At 37.8% G+C, this 21,702-nt stretch overlaps 1 protein-coding gene across 1 annotated transcript in view; it reads right to left on the reverse strand.

Annotated features, from left to right (window-relative positions):
- SEC24D (SEC24 homolog D, COPII coat complex component) overlaps positions 1 to 21,702 on the reverse strand; it is a 104,313-nt gene that overhangs the window by 44,059 nt on the left and 38,552 nt on the right. The window contains exons 9-10 of the mRNA XM_023741103.1: positions 8,243 to 8,381; positions 4,448 to 4,563 (exon numbers count right to left, since the gene is read on the reverse strand). Coding sequence (XP_023596871.1) covers positions 4,448 to 4,563; positions 8,243 to 8,381 — 255 coding nt within the window. The remainder of the gene's footprint in view (positions 1 to 4,447; positions 4,564 to 8,242; positions 8,382 to 21,702) is intronic.

Below are 21,702 nucleotides of genomic sequence, written 5' to 3' on the forward strand. Positions count from 1 at the left end.
TTCCTCTTTGAAGTCTCCCCTGATACTCCAAATCATGTTATTGCTCTGTTTTCTTATGCCACTCTGATTATTCTACTCTTACAGCATCTATTATATCTGGCTTTATTGTAATTATATACATTTTTTTCTCACTTCTATAAACGGTAAATACCTTGAGATTACGTTCATTATCTTGCTAATTTTGGTATTCCTCACAGCACATAGCTAAGTGCCTTGGACATTTGAGGCATCCAATAAATGTTAAAGTAAAATTAAGTGAAGAAATTACATTTTTATTCAGGAAAAAAGATTTACATTTCAGGACACTTTATATGCAGATATATTCCATAAACTTAACTTTCAGTTATGTGACAGACGGCGTCTTTTTTTCCAGGGCTACCCATTGCTGTCGAGTTGATTCCAACTCATAGCGACCCTACAGGACAGAGTAGAACTTCCCCATAGGGTTTTCCAAGGAGTGGCTGGTGGATTTAAACTGCCGACCTTTTGGTTAACAGCTGTAGCTCTTAAGCACTGTGTCACCAAGGCTCCTTTCCAGGGTTACTCCCTGGTAATTTTGTAAATACTTGCCTACATATCCACAGCGAACTGATAGAAAACAGGGCTTCTATGGTCATGCTGGAGTCCCTGGGTGATGCAAATGGTTAACATGCTCAGCTGCTAACTGAAATGTTCGCGTTTTGACTCAACTCAGAGGTACATCAGAAGAAAGGCCTGGAAATCTACATCTAGAAAAATCAGCCATTGAAAACTCTATGGAGCACAGTTCTACTCTGACACACATGAGGTTTAGCATGTGTTGGAGTCAACAGCAACTGTTTTTTTCTGGTCCTGTAGACAAGGTTTTCAGTCTGGCTTCATCACTTTCTAGATGCATGACGTGAAGCCAGTACTTAAGCTCTTTAGGCCTGTTTACTCATATAATGGTAGTACTTACTGCATGGGTTCCTGGTGAGAACTAAATGATATAATACATAGAAAGCACCTAGCACAGAGCCTGACACTTAGTAAATGTTCAAAAATGTTAATTTTATTATCTACAATTGGCATTAAGGTAAATTTAAAGTTCCCTAAAATGAATAGAGGAAAAGGTGATTTTGTAATTTTCCCTCCAGTTTGTATGGTGTTAAAAAATACATATAAAAATTAAATAAGCTCTTTTCAACATCTAAATCCCTAAGTCGATTAATTACTCTACTTACATTTTAAATTATAATTAAAGTTGATGATATTTACAGCATCTTTTATTATGAATTCTACTTGGAATAATAGAAGGAAGATTAAGCTTACAAAAAAACTTTAAAAATGTACAAATTTTATCTGGTTCCTTGCCTGCTGGGTGAGATTTCCCATCAATTAGACATCTGGAACATTTCCAGATAAGAGAGCTTGAAGATACTAAGACTTTTGTTCCCAGAAACAGATTTGACTCTCTGCCTAAGTTTCTTCTCAAAAAAAGCGTAAAACCAAGATAATGTAGACTTTTTGGCAGAGAGCTGGAAATTTAGAGCATGGTTAGATAGATTTATACTATGGTTGCAAAGATCAGTGAACAAATTTTCCATCACTAGTTACAAGAGCTTTATTACATTTAATTGGAGCTTCAAATGTTTATGTTCTGCCTAATGATTTTCCATCAGCCAATAACAGCAAAGAACAAATAAATTATCCAAAAATAAGTGGCACTTTCATATACTTTTTGCCTGAAATAAAGCATTTGTACCAAAAATGTTCCTACATTTTCCAAGATACATTTACACTTCACAACATTTTAAACTAACAAAGCATCAAGTTTTCTTTAATAACTAGTTCCATGTAATATAGTGCAGAACAATCAGATAAAATACTAAAATAAATGCAAGAGGTTGTTTAACTGAAAAAAAAAAAAAAATTAAAAATCCAGTCAATTAAAAAATCTTCTAGTCAGGAAAAATGTTCTTTGTGATCTACAGTGAAAATCCAAATACCACTGAAATCTGTTTAAACTAAACTTAAAAATCATCACTGGTTATTATTTTATTTCATCATGATAACTACTCATGATGAAATACGATGAGTATATGATGAGGAGCTTTGCTAAGTACCGCTGGGCAAAGACAAGTAAAAACAGCTCTTGCTGTTGAGGAATTCACTCTAGCAGGGTGACTGCTCTACTGGTAAATGGAGACGTGTATCCAGGCACTTCTTTGTAGCATTTAAGATCCAGATTAATAATAAACAGCCAGTGAAATAACTGAGAACCAATCAGCCAAACGTCCCTCACTCGGTACTGCCAGTTCTCTTAGAGACGAAGTGTAAGCTTAAGCCTAATACACGGGCTGGTTCCCTAGCAAACATCTAAGAAAGACATCTGTGGATCAGAGGCTGTTTTCCAGGAACAGGGCATTAGTTAGTATTCGTTTTTAGAAGGGAAGGAAGGAAAAAATTCAGAATGACCTGTTTCTTCAAGTCTATACATGGTGTTTCAGATAGAGGCTGAAATCTGAACTGATGCTCAAGATACTCAAATCCCTGAAGAATTTAAACTCCTGCAAGGTGATAATGATGTCATTATCACTATGACATTGGAGAAGGGAAACAGTCAGTCCTAGCAATAGTAACACATCTGCAAATTCATTCATTCAACAGACACTGATCAGCTGCCTACCTTGAGCCAGACACTGTGGTAGGTGCAACAAGGACGACTAGGGTAAAATTCTTGCTCCTAAAGGTATCAGAAACTATGAAGAGGGCAGATATGTAAAAAAGATTTAAATTCCATGGGGATAACTGCTAAAATAGATATATGGGCCAAATTCTCTGAAAAAAAGTAGATGTAGTTAATAACTACAATGACAAAGTCAGAGAAAGTTGTATATGTGTGTGCACATACACACGTCAATTAAAATTTCAGCCGGGCATCAGAGAATTAGTAGGAGTTTGCCAGGTGAGATATGACAGGAGGACAGAAAGGCATTCTGTTTCAAAGAACTCTTATATAAGGCATGGGGTTATAAAAGGCGCTGGTGAGTCCAGAGTAACTGGTGAGACTTTTGTAGAGTTTAAGATACAGATGTGGCAGTTTGGGGTTCAACAGCTAATGGTTTTGTAAGGAAAGTTAAACTGTTTGACCTAATTTTTTAGAAAAGAAAGAACTAATCAGCGAGGAGGTAGTGGGGGGAGTCTCATGATTACTTTTGACAGCAGGGAAACCAGAGACAAGGAACTCAGGCTGCTGAAATAGCCTAAAGAAGCTGCTGAGATTGTGGTGACAAGTGGGGTAGAGAAGGGAGGCACAGAAACATGTCAATAGTCCTATGGACCATACTGGTTAATGTTTTGCCTTGGAAGGTGTCACAGATTGAATTGCGTCCCCCAAAAATATCTGTCAACTTGGCTGGGTCATGATTCCCCTTACTGTGTAATTGTGTACCATTTTGTAATCTGATGTGATTTCCGTATGTGTTGTAAATTCAATCAGTATGATGTAATAAGATGGATTAGCAGCAGTTATACTGATGAGGTATACAAGAGTGGATAGTGTCTTAATCCAATCTCTTTTGAGATATAAAAGAGAGAAGCGAACAGACACACTTGGGAACCTCATACCACCAAGAAAGCAGTGCCAGGAGCAGAGCGTATCCTTTGGACCTGAGGTTCCTGCGCAGAGAAGCTCCCAGACCAAGGGAAGATTGATGGCACAGGTCTTCCTCCAAAGCCTACAGAGAAAGCGTTCCCTTGGAGCTGATGCCCTGAATTTGGACTTGTAGCCTACTGGACTGTGAGAGAATAAACTTCTTTTGGTTAAAGCCATCCACTTGTTGTATTTTTGTTACAGCAGCACTAGATGACTAAGACAGAGGGGAAATTTTTATGGGATTGTAAACAAAATGAGGGAGGCAGAAGGCACTATATGGAACGTTGCATTAAGAACCTAGCATATTCTATCCGGTTGTTTGTGGTTAGTTGCCATTGAGTCGATTCTGACTCAGGGTGACCCCATGTGTGCAGAGTAGAACTGCTCCATAGGGTTTTCAAGGCTGTGACCTTTCAGAAGCAGATCGGCGGGCCTGTCTTCCGAGATGCCTCTGGGTAGGTTAAAACCGCCAACCTTTTGGCTAGTAGTCAAGTGCTTAACGGTTTGTGCCACCCAGCCTCCTTTTTTTTTTTCTGAGAAAACCTCTTGCAACTTTAAGGCTCATGGTAGGGACATAAAAATTGATTTTTTTCTATTTCTGGGATCACCATTTAGTTTTTAGAAATGACCACTCCAGTGGATGGTTTGGCAATTTAATCATGTTAGGGTAAGGACCTAAGGGCTGCATCTATGTCTCCAAGGTACCACCACAGAGCTTTGCATGTAATAGGCATCAAAGCTTGTGAATAAGAGTCAATTCTTTACATATGAAGGTTATTCACTTGGATTTGACATCAACATATAAACACTTGAAGTCCTGGGGACACTTACTCTGCAGTAATCCAAAGTAGCAACATATTCATAAGATCCTAAAGATAGCTCTGGCTTTTCATAGCGGTCCAGCCTTCTCCCAGTGTGGTCCAGATGTTGGAAATAGAATGGTGGAACTAATAAAAACAAAACAGGAAAGGAAATCTTTTGTTTTCATAAACACAGACAATTTAGTAAGTCCTCAAAATTTATTATGGAAGAAAAAAGATTTAGTATGAGAAAACAGCATTTTAAATCCGGAATGTGGTATATTCTAAATATCTACTACTTAAAAAGCTTGTCTTGGAAAGGACTCAGGCTTTCTAAAAAATTCTCTTGGCCTTCCTACAAGTTACTGACGAAAAAGAACACTTAGGATTTAGACCATGCTAGAGAAACAGGGGATAAAAGTAGTGGTGTTTTTACTGGGTGTTACAACTTGGATTTAATTGTCCCTATTGAATGCTTTTAAAAAGAATTAAGCTGTTTCTAACTATTAGAATTTTCAATATACCTAACAGAAATCTACACTGGTTACATGGACTATATAATTAACTACAATATCTCTTATCCTTTCATTGAGAGATGTCTTGGTGAGTTTAAATGGTAATCTTTGAATGTTTGGGCTTCAGAAAGGACAGGATTACTGTATTAGGAAAAGACTACACCACTAAGATCTCGAATGAGGAACTCTAATTGGATTCAAATGTCTAAGAAGGTTCGTTCTGGCGAAGACCTGGAAGTCATCCAATAGCACACACTGATGAGTCACATACTGAATACTTGCACAAATATGGCCTTGTATCTCTGTGAAAGTGAACTCCAGCTGCCTTGAGATTAATAGTACTGGCCATCAAAGCCACTGCCAGGAGAAGAATTCAGAATAACCAGCAATGCTCTGGTTTTAAGCATTTTGTAAAGAACATTTTCATTTGTAAAACCACAAAAGTAATGTCTTTTTATAAAAAAACAACTCAGTATTCATTGTTTTTAGTTGTGAAACTAACACATGGATTACATTCAACAGGACTGTGTTCTTAGGTTGGGCTTAAAAAACAAAAATCACCAATGCTTGATTTTTCTATTTTCTTAACCATATCATGGCCATTTCTTTTAAGACAAGTTTTATAACGTTGATAAGTACATAGAGATCTCTGAATTTGGGAAATGAAATGTCTTGAAAACAACTGTAGAAATGGAAACTGACAGTATCAGCTGAGCTAAGTAAATGAAGAGGGCCTTAAATTGCAGTTTTGTTGCATTTAGATGAGACAGAGGATGCCACACTGGCCCACAGGATGTCTGGGTCAGTGATTTCTATATAGCACCTGTAACTCATTCACATTCACACATCTACATGTAATATGCGAACTTTTTGTTCTTTTAAATTAACTAATTTTATGTATTTTAGTATTTAATATTATCTGTCATGTTTTGTAAAACAAAATGCAAAGAACACCCTTATGCGCTGCCATATCACACCTGTTTTCCTGCAGGCCTTTTGACCTTATATGCTTCCCACTGGACAGTTTCTAGACAATTTGCAGAGAAACAGAGTGGAACCACATGACTGAGCCTGCTGGGTTCTTTCTAACTCCAACAAACGTCTGACTTCTTTAAACCTAAATGAAGAATGTAGTCGTCAACGTAAACCTAAGGGACACTGGCTTCCTTGCGGGGACAAATATTCGAGCCCAGTATGAATAACCCTGTTGTAACATGAACATGGCAGCCTCCTAGCAGTGGATATCCACAGGAACAGGATCTACTGAAAGAAGATAACAGTCTTGTGTTGGCAAGAATGCAGAATAGTTTTTCTCTACTCAGAAATGGCTGGGTCTTTTAAGGCCATGAGCTGACACTTGGGGTGTGAGATGAGGGAGTCTCATCAAGTTGAAGATCCTGGATGCATCACCCACACCCAAACCCACTGCTGTCAAGTCGATTCCAACTTATGGTGACCCTATAGGGTTTCCAAGGCTGTAAATTGTTGTGGAAGCAAACTGCCACATCTTTGGCCTGTGGAGTGACTAGTAGGTTTGAACTGCTGACCGCTTTAACCACTGTGCCACCAGGGCTCCTCCTGGATGCTCCAAGGGCTGGATAAATTTCTGATCACCCTGCTAAGAAAGCTGAGGGCTTGGGTAAAGGCACTGAGGAACTTGGGACCCTGCTGGAGAACTTCAACCAAATGCTTCAGAAGAGGCTTCTGCCTTCTTATGACATTTTCCCCCAAAACTATAGCACAGATAAATGAATTGTCACTGGGTTCCTGAAGTTAAAAAACAAAACAAAAAAAGTTGCCACTGAGTCAGTTCTGACTCATGGTGACCAAATGTGTCTTAGAGTAGAACTGTGCTCCACAGGGTTTTCAATAGCTATGACTTTTTGAAAGTAGATCACTAGGCCTTTCTTCCGAGGTGACTCTGGGTGGATTTGAACTTCCAACCTTTTGGTTAGTAGCTAAGCGCTTAATCATTTGTATCAACCAGGGAACTCTCTTGAAGTTTAAGTCCCAAGATTTAATAATATGCAAGGATTTGCTTGTAGATTTCATCCAGGATTAGAGATGGAACAAGATCTTCCTTAGAAAGAGAAGAGAGCTAACAGAATCTGGTCTCACTGGGATATCTAACTTCCACTGAGTAGATGCCATAGTTGGAGCAAAGAGAGAGATATCCCAAGAGGTCTGTGTGACCATCAGAAACCAAAGATTCAACTCCACAGCAAGGTAATTTTCAGAACTGATGAAGGGTCTTTGTGAGAAAGAATAACAATACCAGTCGGGCACTCTAAGGTGGGCAAAGCGATGGACCACGGTAAAGGGGCAGCAAAGTGAAGACACAAGCAGTGCTCTCCCTCCAGAGAATGATCACAGAGCAGAGATGCCATGAAGGCAATTATGTAAGCAGAAAACTGTGCCTGAGCTCAACTGTCAGGGAGTAACCAGCACACTTGGAGACATGGCTCAGTGTACAGCATAGACAGAAAGAGTGTTTATACATTCTTCAACTCTCATTAACCACAGGGAAGAATGTCCATGAAGACAGGAACAGATGAAAACATGTAGAAAAGTCCTATGTTAATAATCATCACATAAACTATTCTAAAAAACCCTATAAATATAAAAGAATGTGAGGACACTTTCAAACTGAGTATGTGCTTTAACACTAAAGAATTAAAAATATAGAGAAACGCTATAAGTGTAATAAATATGAGCACACTTTTAGCAAGTCTGCAGTTTTTTTCAACATCAGTGAATTCATACTGGAATAAAACTGATAATAAAATGAACATGGAAAAGCCCTTCGTGGTAATTTTCTTTCTTCTCTTAACAATCCAGGATTTATATCTGAGAAAAAAAATCCATATAAGTGTTAAAGCCCTTAGTTATACATAAGCTTTTCCTAAATATGAATGAGCTCATATTCAAGAATAAGCCTGAAGAATGACAAAAGAGGAAAAGTCTCTCTGCTTTACCATCTGTAACTATAAGAGGTAAAATGTCACATTTTGCTTCTAGCTGAGTCTTTGTGGAAGGAGACTGAGAATGAAATGTCTTCCTACTTTTGAGTTTCTTTTAGAAGAAACACTGCAGCTTCCACGTGAGGCTCATGGAGCTGTGTTAGGCCAGGAGGGGCTTGGATGTCCCAAATGGAGCATGTTCTGATTAATTTCCTTCCAGTGAAATTACAAAGAAGAAGGTACTACTAAATAGAAAATAAAAAAACATCGATGCTTCTCCTAAGTTAACAACTGTAATGTGTTTCACTTAATAAAGAGCTTTCACAAAAAGCATTCAATGGCACCACTTACCATCATTCACACAGCTGCAAAATCCACACTGATACCTCCTTCCTCCTTCAATGAACTGCATAAATGGGCACATGTAGGCTTTGCACCTATTGCATCTGACTGGTCCATCCTCGCCATGATTTACCACGTAAAGGGGAGACTGTAAGAAACAAGTAAAATTAAGCAAGAAGTATTTCAGAAATCCTATGTATTAATTGTAATCTGAAAAGTCTTCTAATGGCACGTTTTATGGAACTCTTAACTTTTAACACTCTCCAGGAGAGTAAGGATGCCTTGTTTGATACCATGTGAATTCAAGCAATAAAATGTTGTCCACAATACTCAAACAAAAATTAAATGTCTCTCTCATTTATAAGCATATGTTTATATATACCCAAAACCAAACCCATTGCTGTTGAGTCATTTCCGACTCACAGCGACCCTACAGGTTAGAGCAGAACTGCCCCACAGGGCTTCCAAGGAGCAGCTGGTGGATTCAAACTGCCAATCTTTTGGTTAGCAGCCGAGCTCTTAATATTTATATATGTTTATATATATGGCAACTCGATGGCACCTAATAACAATGTTTGTGTAGATGTGTGTGAAGCAGAGAGGGAGAGAGAAAGGAAGGGAAGAACACAGAGATATAATGATGGCAATAATACTCAACAATACTTATGTTAAAAATGTCCTGGATACCTTTCACCACATATTTTGCTAAGTTTGTTCATAGACTATAAATAAAGAAGTAAATTGGGTCTGATTTTATAAACTTTATTTTGCATAGCAGTACGCTGTTTACATAGTTTCATCTAACTATACAAAATATGTCTTCAAAAATACAACTGTCTGTTTGAAGAAATATGCGATAATTCTCACTTATTTAGGCAAGGAGGCTGGTTCTGCCTTTTCTGTCACTCTATCAGCTGAAAAAATGATTCACAGAGTGCTCTTAACGTGGCCAGTCATACTCTGCCAGAACTAAAAAATAAACATTTCAATTGCTTCTTCCTCATAAACATACATAGAAACCATTATACATTTTTTAAAGTTTGAAAGGGAAAATGCTTCAGCATTAGAAAATGGCCTGTTTCTAACTCTTCCACCTTTCAGACTAAAACCACAAGGGTTCTTATTTTTATAAATCTCCCTAAAGGAAATATTTTTAGAAAAGCATGAGAAGGATAGGGTTTGGCACGTTGACTAACGTTCAGAAAAATACGTAAATGAAGCAGATTGCTAGCTTTTTACTGGAGATCTGAAGATGAGGAGGTAGGCGGCGAGGAGGTGGCTTCATAAGGCTATTTTCTGCTGAAGTCCACTTTTGCTCCCTACCCAGATGGCAAAAGATCTCTTTAAAGTGTTAAAAAGCAAAGATGCCACTTTAAGGACTGAGGTGTGCCTGACCCAAGCCATGGTGTTTTCAATCACCTCACAGTGAATAAGGAAGATCAAAGAAGAATTGATGCTTTTGAATTATGGTGTTGATAAAGAATACTGAATATATCATAGACTGCCAGAAGAACAAACAAATCTGTCTTGGAAGAAGTACAACCAGAATGCTCCTTAGTAGCAAGGACAGCGAGACTTCACCTCACATACTTTGAGCACGTTATCAGGAAGTATCAGTACCTTGACAAGGACATCATGCTTGGTAAAGCAGAGGGTCAGCGAAAAAGAGGAAGACCCTCAATGAGATGGACTGACACAGTGGCTACAACAAAGAGCTCAAACACAGCAACGACAGTGAGGATGGTACAGGACCGGGTAGAGTTTCTTTCTGTTGTGCATAGGGTCACTACGAGTCAGAACCGACTTGACAGCACCTAACAACAACAACCAGATGGTCAATGTGAAGACTAATCCACAGCTGAGGTTTCAGGCACCGACTGTGAGGTCCCAGAGCAGAAAAAGCAGTTTCAACACATTATGCAAAGGAGTCAGGGAAGGGATTTAAAAAAAAAGTTTGGAAGCACTCCCTACTGACTCTGAACTGCCCTGCTTCTACCTCCGGTCCAAGGAAGCCAGACAGCAGATAAGATTTTCTTATTTATTGTCTCTTCTGATCCATAGCATGGATAGTTCTAGCGCCCCACTGGTAAGATTGTGACAAGGATTAAACAAGTAATACATGTGGGTAATCCATGAGGATCAGCGAAAACAAGGAAGACCCTCAACGAGATGGATTGACACACTGGCTGCAACAATGAGCTCAAGCATAACAACGATTGTGAGGATGGTGCAGGACCGGGCAGTGTTTCGTTCTGTTGTATATAGGATCGCTATGAGTCGGAACGGACTCAACGGCACCTAACAACACTACAACATGTGTAGTACAGAGCACTGTGTCTGGCACAGAATTGTTGGATAAAAGGTAACTTATCATCTCTATATAGAACCACCTCTCCTCTCTCAAAAACACTCAGCTCAGGAAGGAGTATCTTAACTGGAGAGTTACAGCTGGATAAGTTTGAAATGGACTCTCTTGAGTTCCTGAAGGCATTTATTTATATAAATATTTAAACCAGCCAACTTGTTTGTTATTGCAAAATGTTATTATAAATGTGATCTAGAAGGCATGGAATCTACCTTTCAGGAGCTTTTGATACAATCTAGGGTAAAAAGCTGAGATGCAGAATAGATTTTAAAAACACTCTAGGAATTTGATTTAAATGTATACACATACACACAAATATATTAAAGCATACAGTACTCTTTTTTATACAAGCCTTTTGTTTAAAAGGCATAAAGTGACAAATGTTTGTGCTCTTTAGCTGGTAAAACAAGGAATAATCTGAAGAGATAAGAGGGAAATGAACAAAAAGATGTAGGTACAAGCAAGAGATCCTTAGAACCAGGAATAGAGAATTAGGGGAGTAAGAAGTGAAAAACAGTAAAAATGTAATGATAAGGTAGCTTTTTCTGAGTCCTCAAAAATCCAGTTATCAGTGCTGCCTCTTTTACCGTTCTGTTCTACAGCTTCAACTTTCGAGATCAGAAGATGCTTTGAGGAGTTAAACTATGGAGAAAGCTTGCCATTTGCATCCACTCCAGCAGTCCTTTTATTTTTATTTTCTTTTCTCATCCTCTTATTTTCAAAAAGTGCAAAGGCTATAATCAATTCCCTGAGAGACTTCAGAAACGAACTATGATGCAATTATTTCTAGACAAACCAGAGGTAATGGAAGGGAATCGACTTTATTTTTACTGATATGATTTGCTCAAAGGCAGGCCCAGCCTAAAATTACCATGAAATTGTCAGCAACTAACACCTAAGCATTCCAATCCTGGCAGATTCAAACTTGCCGCACTGAAAAGGAATGTCTAGTAATAAACCGGCATCAAGCAATGACTGTATCTAGGCTATTAAATATACTTACATTTTTTCGACTTTCACTCTTTTGGAAGCAGGATGATGGATAGGTAAGTATGGTCTTCAGACAATTGTGGTGACAGTAAAGAATGTTAAAAGCTTTTTAACTGTTTACATTTTATTTTCAGGCAACAGGACCTGGGTTTCTAAATTGTGCTGTCTTGTTTCATCTCCCTCAGGCCATGTTGAAAACCATCATAGATTTTTCTTTGCTCTCTCCAGATGTCTGCTTATCTGCTACACAGTAGTGTGTGCAAGAGCTCATAAACAGCTAATCTCACTTGTCTTCTGAGTTCAGCATTAGTGCTTTATAACACAAATGACTTTCCAAATTTTTCCCTAATTTTTTTTCTTACAAAAGACATTATATCACATTTAAAATATTTTTAGGTTTCATAATTTTGCTCATAAATGTGCTTTGATCTTTTGGCCTCTAGTATGTCCCTGTCCTTTTTATTCCCTGTTCTTATCTTAAATGGAAAAGTGAAAGGATAGAAATACTGGCTCCAAAAACCTCCTCTGACTATTCTTGGTTCTGACTCTGTGTGGCATGGCCCAGTTAACACAATTTGAAAAGTGATGGGGAAGCTGAGGAAAGAAGAGGAAAGAGAATAATATTTAATTCTTTGCCTGTATTTTTGGATTACCAGGACCATGCCAAATATAATATTGGTACTAATTTTAATTACAGCACTTTAATTAAATAAAATGTATCTCTTTTTTGTGCATGTATAACATCATGGTGGATTCTGGAACACAAGTCAGAATGTAGTTCACTGGGAAGCTAGGTGCTAAAATACCAATAATTGAAAAACAACACAAAAACTTTTGGTTACTTTTTCATATAAAAGAAGTAGGCAGCAAGATGTATCAGTGGAAACCTTCTTGATATATTGGTAAAATTTTTAAGGTCTTCTTATTTTAAAACATGGATTTTCCAAATATTCCTGCTATTATCTCAGGTAAATATTTTTTATACTAGGTGCTGGGTATATTGCGTGCCTTTGTGAGGCTTATAGTCTAGGGGAGTAGAAAGACATTAACAAGCATATAAATATATATAATTAAAAGAACAGGATATGAGTAGAAATAATGTTGGGAGATAATGTTTCAAGATCATTAACAAAAGCCCTTTTTAGCCTAAAAAGGTAATGTTAAACTATTCACAGACTGCATTTCCAAAACAAAAATAGATGCTCAAAGAAAAGGAAGCACAATGTCAAAGAGAACCATCATGATGATTTTTATAAAGTTTGTAGAATATGTATTTTAGTTTTAGCATCTACATGATTAAGAAAGATCTGACTACAGATTTTATGTTTTTAGGAAAATGATAAACAACAGACAGTGACTAAATATTAAAAGCAGGTATACCAAACCTGGAAAGCTAAGAAAATATGACGGTGTTTTTCTAGAATAAATCCAGTAGGTGGCATTGTGCAATTAAAAATTAAAGTAAAACAAACCTGTTGCTATTGCATCGATTCTGACTCATAAAGACCCTATAGGACAGAGTAGAACTACCCCATAGGGTTTCCAAGCAGCAGCTGGTGGATTTGGACTGCTGACCTTTTTGGTTAGCAGCCATAGCTCTAAACCACTGTACCAACAGGGCTCCAGCTAATCGATCAATAGTAATAAAACACCCAAGATAATTATGTTATATTTATTTTGCATAACTCTAATAACATTTATTATTATTGGTGCTAATAGTTAATGTGCTTGGCTGCTAACTGAAAGGCTGAAGTTGGAGTCCACCCAGAGGCACCTCAGAAGAAAAGCCTGGCTGATTTACTTCCAAAAAATTAACCACTGAAAATTCTATAGTGCACAGTTCTACTCTGACACACACGGGGTTGTCTAAGTCAGAACTGACTCAACAGCAACTGGTTGGCTTTCTCTGCCTATATTCACCAGGACACTGCTGGTTGAAAGGTGTCCTCACTGCCCCTCTGTTCTAGCATTTGTCCCATGACTCACTTTTTTTTCAGCACAATTCACATAAATTCTAATACATGCACCCACACACACTCACTCTTTCACCACCTACTTTCCCCTCTCTTCTAACACCTGTTTACTAATTCTTAAAAAATTCATACTTTCCATCTTCCATGTACTCTTCTCTTCCCCTTTCTCTCTCCTTTTATTTCCTTCATTAGAAGTCTCCAGCAAAGCGATCTGTGTCCTGGGACTATACAACTGTCATCACATTACCAATATTCTACTTCACTAAGTGCCTGAAGGAAATATCTCAGCTAAGCAGTTACTGGCTATGGGAGGGACCTTGTTGCCTACAGTGGCTCCTAAATCAGATGAGAAGATTCACAGTTAGAAGATCTGACAAAATGTAACAGCCTGATAAAGGATCACATTCAATGTCGGTTTATATTCCCTAGTAAATCACTACAAATATATATCTTGAGCAGCAACGATTATATATTGTCAATGCAATTGGCAAGCAGTTACTTCTGCGGATTGGGGGCTGCTTATTTTTTTTGGTCTCTCTCTAGAGGAGGTCAGTTGGTAATTTGGATTAATTGGGAGATATAAGTAGAAGCATGGAAACGATATGTGAAAAGAACCTCTGATGAACAACTACCCATTAAAAATGTTAAACATTCAGACTATTAGGCATGCTGGAAGACAAGAAGACTCAGATTCCCAGAGGATTAGGCCCAGAAACTAAAATGAAAAGACAGCCAGTATCAACTGTGCTCATTAAAGAAATTTCCATACGAAAGAGAAATGAGAAGCAGCTAGTATTTGTTTTCTATTTTTAGCTTTACCATATATGACATTCAGTCAGGCTACATGGACAGAAAAAATACAGGTCAACAGGCTACTTACTTGTCAATCTTTTTTTTTATTTTTAACAGCAGTACTATTTTGTTTGACTATTTTTAAATAACAAGTACAGCATAAACAGAATATTTTCTGAATGCATTTAAAAATATATAAAGAGAAATAGAGCTTGATAATAGGGCATTTAATATATTGCATTAATTATAAATATAAATCATTTTTCAAGAACATTATTAGTTGGCCCTTCTTAACCTAATTTTTTATATTTCCAGAAAACTATGTTCTTGCTAGTCCTAGTGCTAGTGGCACCTGAGAGATTATTTTCAATTTTTTTCTTCACTGCTGCTGCTGCTGCCTGTTGTTGTTGCTGTTGAGTCAATTCCGACTCATGGCAACCACGTTTGTACAGAATAGAACTGCTCCATAGAATTTTTAAGGCTGTGACCTTTCTGAAGCAGATCGCCAAGCCTGTGTTCCATTGTGCCTCTGGGTAGGTTCGAAGCACTAACCTTTCAGCTAGTAATAGACCCCTTAACTGTTTGTGCCACCTAGCCACTTAAAGAGTCTATTTATGTTAGAATTATTTTGTTAGAGTTATGTTAGAGTCTACTCTTGTTAGAACTATAACTAGAGCTTATACTGGACTTGAATGTCCCTTGATTCGGAAGCTAATCTTTGTCTATCCAGTATTGAAAAATCCTGAAAAATTTTACTGATTCTGATTTTTTATAATGTAAGTAAAATCATAACTATTTTCTGTGCGGTGATTTGTATTTTAAGATGCTTACATATATATATATATAATTTTAACTTGATGTTGAAGTGTTAACAATCCTGTGAGTAGGGATTACCATCTACGTTGTCCAGATGGGAACTGAAGGTTGAAGACCTGTCCAAGGTCTTAGCACCAATAAATTGTAGAGCTGTGACTTGAATTCTCATTCATTCATTCCAATTATTTACTTTCTTTTGGGAGTCCCTGGGTGGTACAGTTAATGTGCTCAGCTGCTAACTGAAAGGTTGGAAATTCGAGTCCACCCAGAGGTATCTTGGATGAAAAGCCTGGTGATTTACTTCCTAAAAATCAGCCACTGAAAACCCTATGGAGCACAGTTCTACTCTGATACACATGGGGTTGCCATGAGTCAGAATCAACTTGACGGCAACTGGTTTGTTTGTTTTTTTTTTTTTGTGCTATATGGGAACTGCCTGTAGACTGCTTCTGTAAAAAAGCATACGGTTTCAGAGCAAGGCACCACTACCTGTAGTCTCCGACTTAAACCAAGCCCTCACTGCTCCTTGGTATCCATTTTAAGTTTCTCTTAACAAATCTCTCTCTTCCTCTCTCTCATTCTCTACAGGAGCTTTTTCTTTCTTTCTTTTTTTTAACCTTATCTACCCTATTTGGAGTCTCTGGATGGCACAACAGTTAACTGCTTGGCTATTAACTGAAAAGCTGGTGGTTCAAATCTACCCAGAGGCACCTGGAAACAAAGGCCTGGCAATTTACTTCCGAAAGAATGTGTGTTGCCATGAGTCAGAATCGACTCAACGGCATCTAGTTTGGTTTGGATTTCTACCCTATTTGATCCTCCAGATAAGCTCTCCCTCCATCCGTCTCAGCAGATAATTTTGTCACTTTCTTCACAAAGAAAATAGAAGGCCTCAGATAGGAATTCCCTTGGTTTTCACTCACTCATTTACCAGTATCTGCACCCAACATTTCCTCTCCTCCTACCATCTCAGAGACCCTGTCTTAACTGCAACCATGTCTAAACATAGGCCCCCAGAACTGGCTTAGATGTTTCAGTTACCTGCTCCCATTTACCTTGTGCTTCAAAGCACATATTACACTACTTTTCAGTATCACCACTAACCTCTCAAATCCATGACTTTCAGGTCTAACTTGTTTATTATGGTGTCTCCTATAACACAATACCTGGGAGAGCAGGCAGTCAAAAGGTTTTGAATGGAAAAACAAAATACCTATTGGGTACCCACAACTCTACTGTTATAAACTCAGGGCACCTCCTGATAGGTGCTATAGCAAAAGACACAAATGAAAGAAGAAATCACCTGCAGTCGGGTCAACAAAGGTTTCTATCAAGGAAGAGATTGCAGTTACAAGGAGTTATATTTCCAATGATTGACAAGAGGGAGAGAAAATTTCAGTCAGTGAGAATAGCCTAAGACAGAAAAGTATGTAGTATGTTGGTGGTTAGTAGGCAGCAGCCTAGTCCAGTTAAGATGAAGAGAGATAAAGAAGCAGCGTGAAATGATGTCATGAGCAGCCTTTGAAACCAAGTAGGGTAGTAAGTCCTGGCTCCCCAGGTTTAAGACACACACATACACTCACTCACTCACCTCAAATCAGTTGTTACTACACAGTAACGATTCTGACAGAAGATAGCTAAGAGATTTTACCACTGACTAAAACAATGTCCTTGCAAAAACAGGACATTTTGGTACACATTTTGAAATATGCTCATAAATTAGTGAATTCTATCATGTTTTACAATTACCATGACGGATTTTTAGGACTTCTGTGTGTTTCATTGGAAACCTTGGTGGCGTAGTGGTTAAGAGCTATGGCTGCTAACCAAAATGTCAGCAGTTTGAATCCACCAGGCGCTCCTTGGGAACTCCATGAGACAGTTCTACTCTGTCCTATAGGTTTGCTTTGAGTCAGAATCAACTCGACGGCAATGGGTTTGGTTTTGGTTCTGGCTGTGTTTCATCATCTCTGTATATACTCAATTGACAAAACTCTTTTTAAAAATAAACCCAAAAGATTTTTGAATATTTTGAACTAATTTTTTAATTAAAATTTTCACTAAAAAAACTTCACTTCTGTGAACTTCTTGTAAACTTTATGGTCACCACTGATCCCCCAGGCCTACATTACAGAGCAAATTCTCAATAAATAGCTGTTGACAAGGAAGGAAGAAAGGGAGAGGAAAAAACTGAAGTCTGAAAGAAGAAAGGAAAAACAGAAGTCAACTTTGGACTTGAGGATATTTGCCAGTTATTTTATTACAGAAGATTAGGTCTCAGTGTAATAAGCCCTAATAAGTTAAGCTTATCCCAAAATGTGCACATATAAGTACACCTAGGAGATCACTCTCAGAAACACCAAAAGTGTCCTAAAGCAAACACAGCTGTGACCTTTCTACCCAGGTACTCACATGCCAGAGGGCTTTTGGTAGGAAGGTCAAATCAGACTATATGCCCAAAGTCTATGAAAGGGCTGCTCCTGCTGAGGGGGCACCCACAATTCCAAAAGGGAAAATAAATATCAGCACAGTTAACAGAACACCATAATATCGGTTTTCCTGAATGGCAATGCTATTTCATGACTAAACTATAACAAGTAGGTAATGATTCTTAAAAAATGGTCTGTTTGAATTGGGCTATGCTGACACAGCCTTTCAATTTATAGGCACATTTGCAAAGATCAGCATCATTTTTCTTGCTGGAACAGATGTTGGAAACGTTTGAGTAAAGCACTCCTTCAAGGAGCTATAATATTAAGTAATTCGATAGCTGAGAGACATTTTCCCACATTTCTTATAAAGAAACCTATTATACATTATCTTCACCCTAAGGGAGAATTGTATTTTGTTGTCTAATTATAGGTCAGAGCCCTGGTGGCACAGTGGTTAAGAGCTCAGCTGCTAACCAAAAGATCAGCAGTTCGAATCTGCCAGCCACTCCTTGGAAACCTTATGGGGCAGTTCTACTCTGTCCTGTAGGGTCGCTATGAGTCGGAATCGACTCGACAGCAATGGATTTTTTGGAATTATATGTCAATTGCTATAAGAATGCACAATGTTCCACAGATGATAAAAATATATTTAGGACTAAAAATCATCTGACTCAAGTGTGTTTTCATAATACAATAACTGGTAGTTTTCTGTTCCTCAAAGAAAAGTTGTACAATACTCCACTTGAAAGATGAAAGCGTTAAAAGTAATAAGCCTAGAGGCAAACTCCCTTTGCCCCTCCTGTAGAATTACAAGTTGGCTAAAGTATCTACTCCATTTGTCTCAATTCTTTATATGGCCACGAAAACATCTTTAAAACACTTTTTTCTATGTATGAGTCAAGTCTTTATTCAAATAACACCTTCTCAAGTAGGCTACCCTGGCCACCCTATTTAATCTGAACCTGTACTCCACCCCTCAGGTGTCACCAACCCTACCTGCTCTACTTTTCCTTTCTCCACAGCATAATTTTATTATCAGGTTCAATATCTTGTCGCTCTCCCTTTGAACGTAAGTTTGTCTGTTTTATTCACTGATATATCTCAAGTGCCAAGAACAGTTTAAAAAAAAAAAGGTTGCTGTCAAGTGGATTCAGACTCATGATGACCCCATGTGTGTCAGAGTAGAACTGTGCTCCATAAGAGTTTTCAATGGCTGGTTTTTTGGAAGTAGACTGCCGGACCTTTCTTCTGAGGTACCTCTGGGTAGACTCGAACCTTTAACTTTTTGGTTAGCAGCCGAGTAGGTTAACTGCACCACCCAAGGACTCCTGTATAATTATGGTCCTTCTGTTTTACCTGTAAGGAGCTCTGGTGGCACAATGTTTAAACGTTTGGCTGCTAACTGGAAGGTTGGTGGTTCAAACACACCAGCCACTCCTCAGGAGAAACGTGACAATCTGCTTCCATAAAGATTACAGCCTTGGAACTCTATGGGGTAGTTCCACTCTGTCCTTGTAGGGTCACTATCAGTCAGAATTAACTCGACAGCAATGTGTATTTTATGTGTATTTTGTAGAAATATTGTTCAAGAACGTCGATGATACACTTATTTTTCCCAACAATGAATAATAACATTTAAAAGATTTTAAAACATTTAAAAGATTTTAATCCTCCCTTTCTCTCATAAATATGCACGCACACACACATACACATACACACACACACACTATAATACCTTCACATTTATAGTGAGAGGCTATTGAAAGAAACAAACATTGGAGGGGGAAATAAAAGTGAAACCTAAGCTAAACGTAAGAATTTTACTGTCCAGGAAATTCCTTCAGCAACTGTTATCCTAGTCAAAACAGCTGTTTTTATCTGCTAGCAATACTAAAAGCAAGGATAATTTGCAGAGTCCTCAAATGGCTATTTTTCATAAGAGCATGTACTTTCCATATGGGTAATAAAATATGTTCATTTATATAGAACGTGAAAACTCAAGTCAATAGTAGATGCCTGGATAAAGAGATGACTCAGAAATGCAGGTTCTTACCCTTAGCTGGGTTCCTAGATTGCCAGTTCCTTATTTACTTTGAAACTCTTTCAGTGTCAACTACATACTTTTGTACTTGACATTTACTTTTGAACACAAGGTAGATGCTCAGTAAATGTGTGAGGATAGGTCTGTCTGTATGGTGAAAATCTTATCAAATTACCTGGCCTCAAAATTCTAGTACACTTCCATATATAAGTGAGGTTGTATAAATAAAAATAACATATTTACTGAGCACAGTTTTAGGTGCTGGGAATACAATGGTGAGAAAAATCAGATGTGGTCCCCACTCTCACGCAGCCTAGAGGAAGAAAGACATTAATCAAATATACAACTACGAAACTGTAAACTGTGATACATGGTATGAAGGGAGGTAAATGAGGGAACATAAGGCAGAATATTCTGGAAGCTCTCCTGAGAAAGTAACTTGGAACTGAAGCCTAAAGGGTGAATAGGACTAGACCAGGCTAAAGGCCAGCAGAGTGTGTGGAAGATGGGGGGTGGGGGTGGGGAGTGGACATTCCAGCAAATGTCCAGGAAGCACCTTATGAAAATACAAATGCTGTATAATTGCTTTTAACTTGAATAATAAAAACAGAGAAGACAACAATATCAAATGACAGATACTATGCAACATTCCTTTAAAATGTAAGTGAATAATTCATTTATGTGAATATAAATCATGGCGTTCACATCAGTTTCCTCTTTCTTCTTATGTATGTGGCTAGAATCACTGAAGAAGTAGGATAATATCATTCTTAAATGTACACACTTCAGGTAAATGAAGTTGCCTTAAGTTATCATACTTCTTCCCCTTGTATATAGTAGACACCCAAAATTAGTGGTTGCTGGATTAAAATAAATGAAATTTTCCAGGGAGGAATTTAATATTGTATAGCAAATAACCACAATGTTGATAATGATGACAGTAACAGTAACTGTCATTTCTTAAACTAGCTTATTTTGCCTTTAAACAACTATAAAATTAAGGTATCATAATTTTATTTACGAGACGAAAGAGATCCAAAAAAGTAAAATTTTCAAGGTCACACACTAGAAGTGGTAGAGTCAATCTATGCACCCAATTCCATCTGACCCATAAATTCCTGCCCTTATCACCATACTCAAGACAATGCTATACTCCTGAAAAAGAATCACTTCAAAAATCACTTGTTCTTCAGACCAGTTTGGGCATGATTTTCAGGCATCCCAAGGAACAAACAACTCCAAATCTAAAAGTTTGCACAGGCTTTCCTGCTCTCCCTCCTTTCCTTCCATCTTTCTTTCCTAAAAATAGGATTTTGTTCATTAATTATGTTTGGCCTTTCTTCGATGAGAACTTGATGCCTAGAAAACTACCAAATATAAAACTTTAAAATACTTGATTTTCTCATACTTGATCACCAAGGGGACACATAAACTGCATAAATTGTAAGCCCTTGTCTTATCCAAAGATCCCCAAAATCTGAAGTCAGAATCATAAAGCAAGGTATAAACAGTGTATTTCAATGATTCTGAAACCCCATCAATTATAAAAGGGACCAAATTGTCAATGGTACATGACATAATGCTAAGAAGTTGCTGTTAATAAGACATATTCCTATTTTCAAACTCTTCAAATGTGAGAAAATGTAGCTTTTAGAATTGATGAAAACGGTATAAAGAAGGCTCTAAAATGGTTCCTCTTCTGTGGTTCTCCTTACTGATCCCCAGTGTTCTACTTCCAGGGAGGCTGGTCTATCCTCTTGGCTCATACGTTATAGATGCCATATACTCAGTCATCAGTTATAGATGCCATATATTCAATCATCAGTTACGGATGCCATATACTCAGTCATCAGTTATAGATGCCATATACTCAATCATCAGTTATAGATGCTGTATACTCAATTATTGGTTATCAATGCCATATACTCAGTCATCGGTTATGGATGCCGTATACTCAATCATTGGTTATGGATGTCATATACTCAATCATCAGTTATGGATGCCATATACTCAATCATCAGTTATGGATGCTGTATACTCAGTCATCGGTTATGGATGCC

The sequence above is a fragment of the Trichechus manatus genome, unplaced genomic scaffold (genome assembly GCF_000243295.1).
Source record: "Trichechus manatus latirostris isolate Lorelei unplaced genomic scaffold, TriManLat1.0 scaffold00171, whole genome shotgun sequence".
Lineage (NCBI taxonomy): Eukaryota > Metazoa > Chordata > Mammalia > Sirenia > Trichechidae > Trichechus > Trichechus manatus.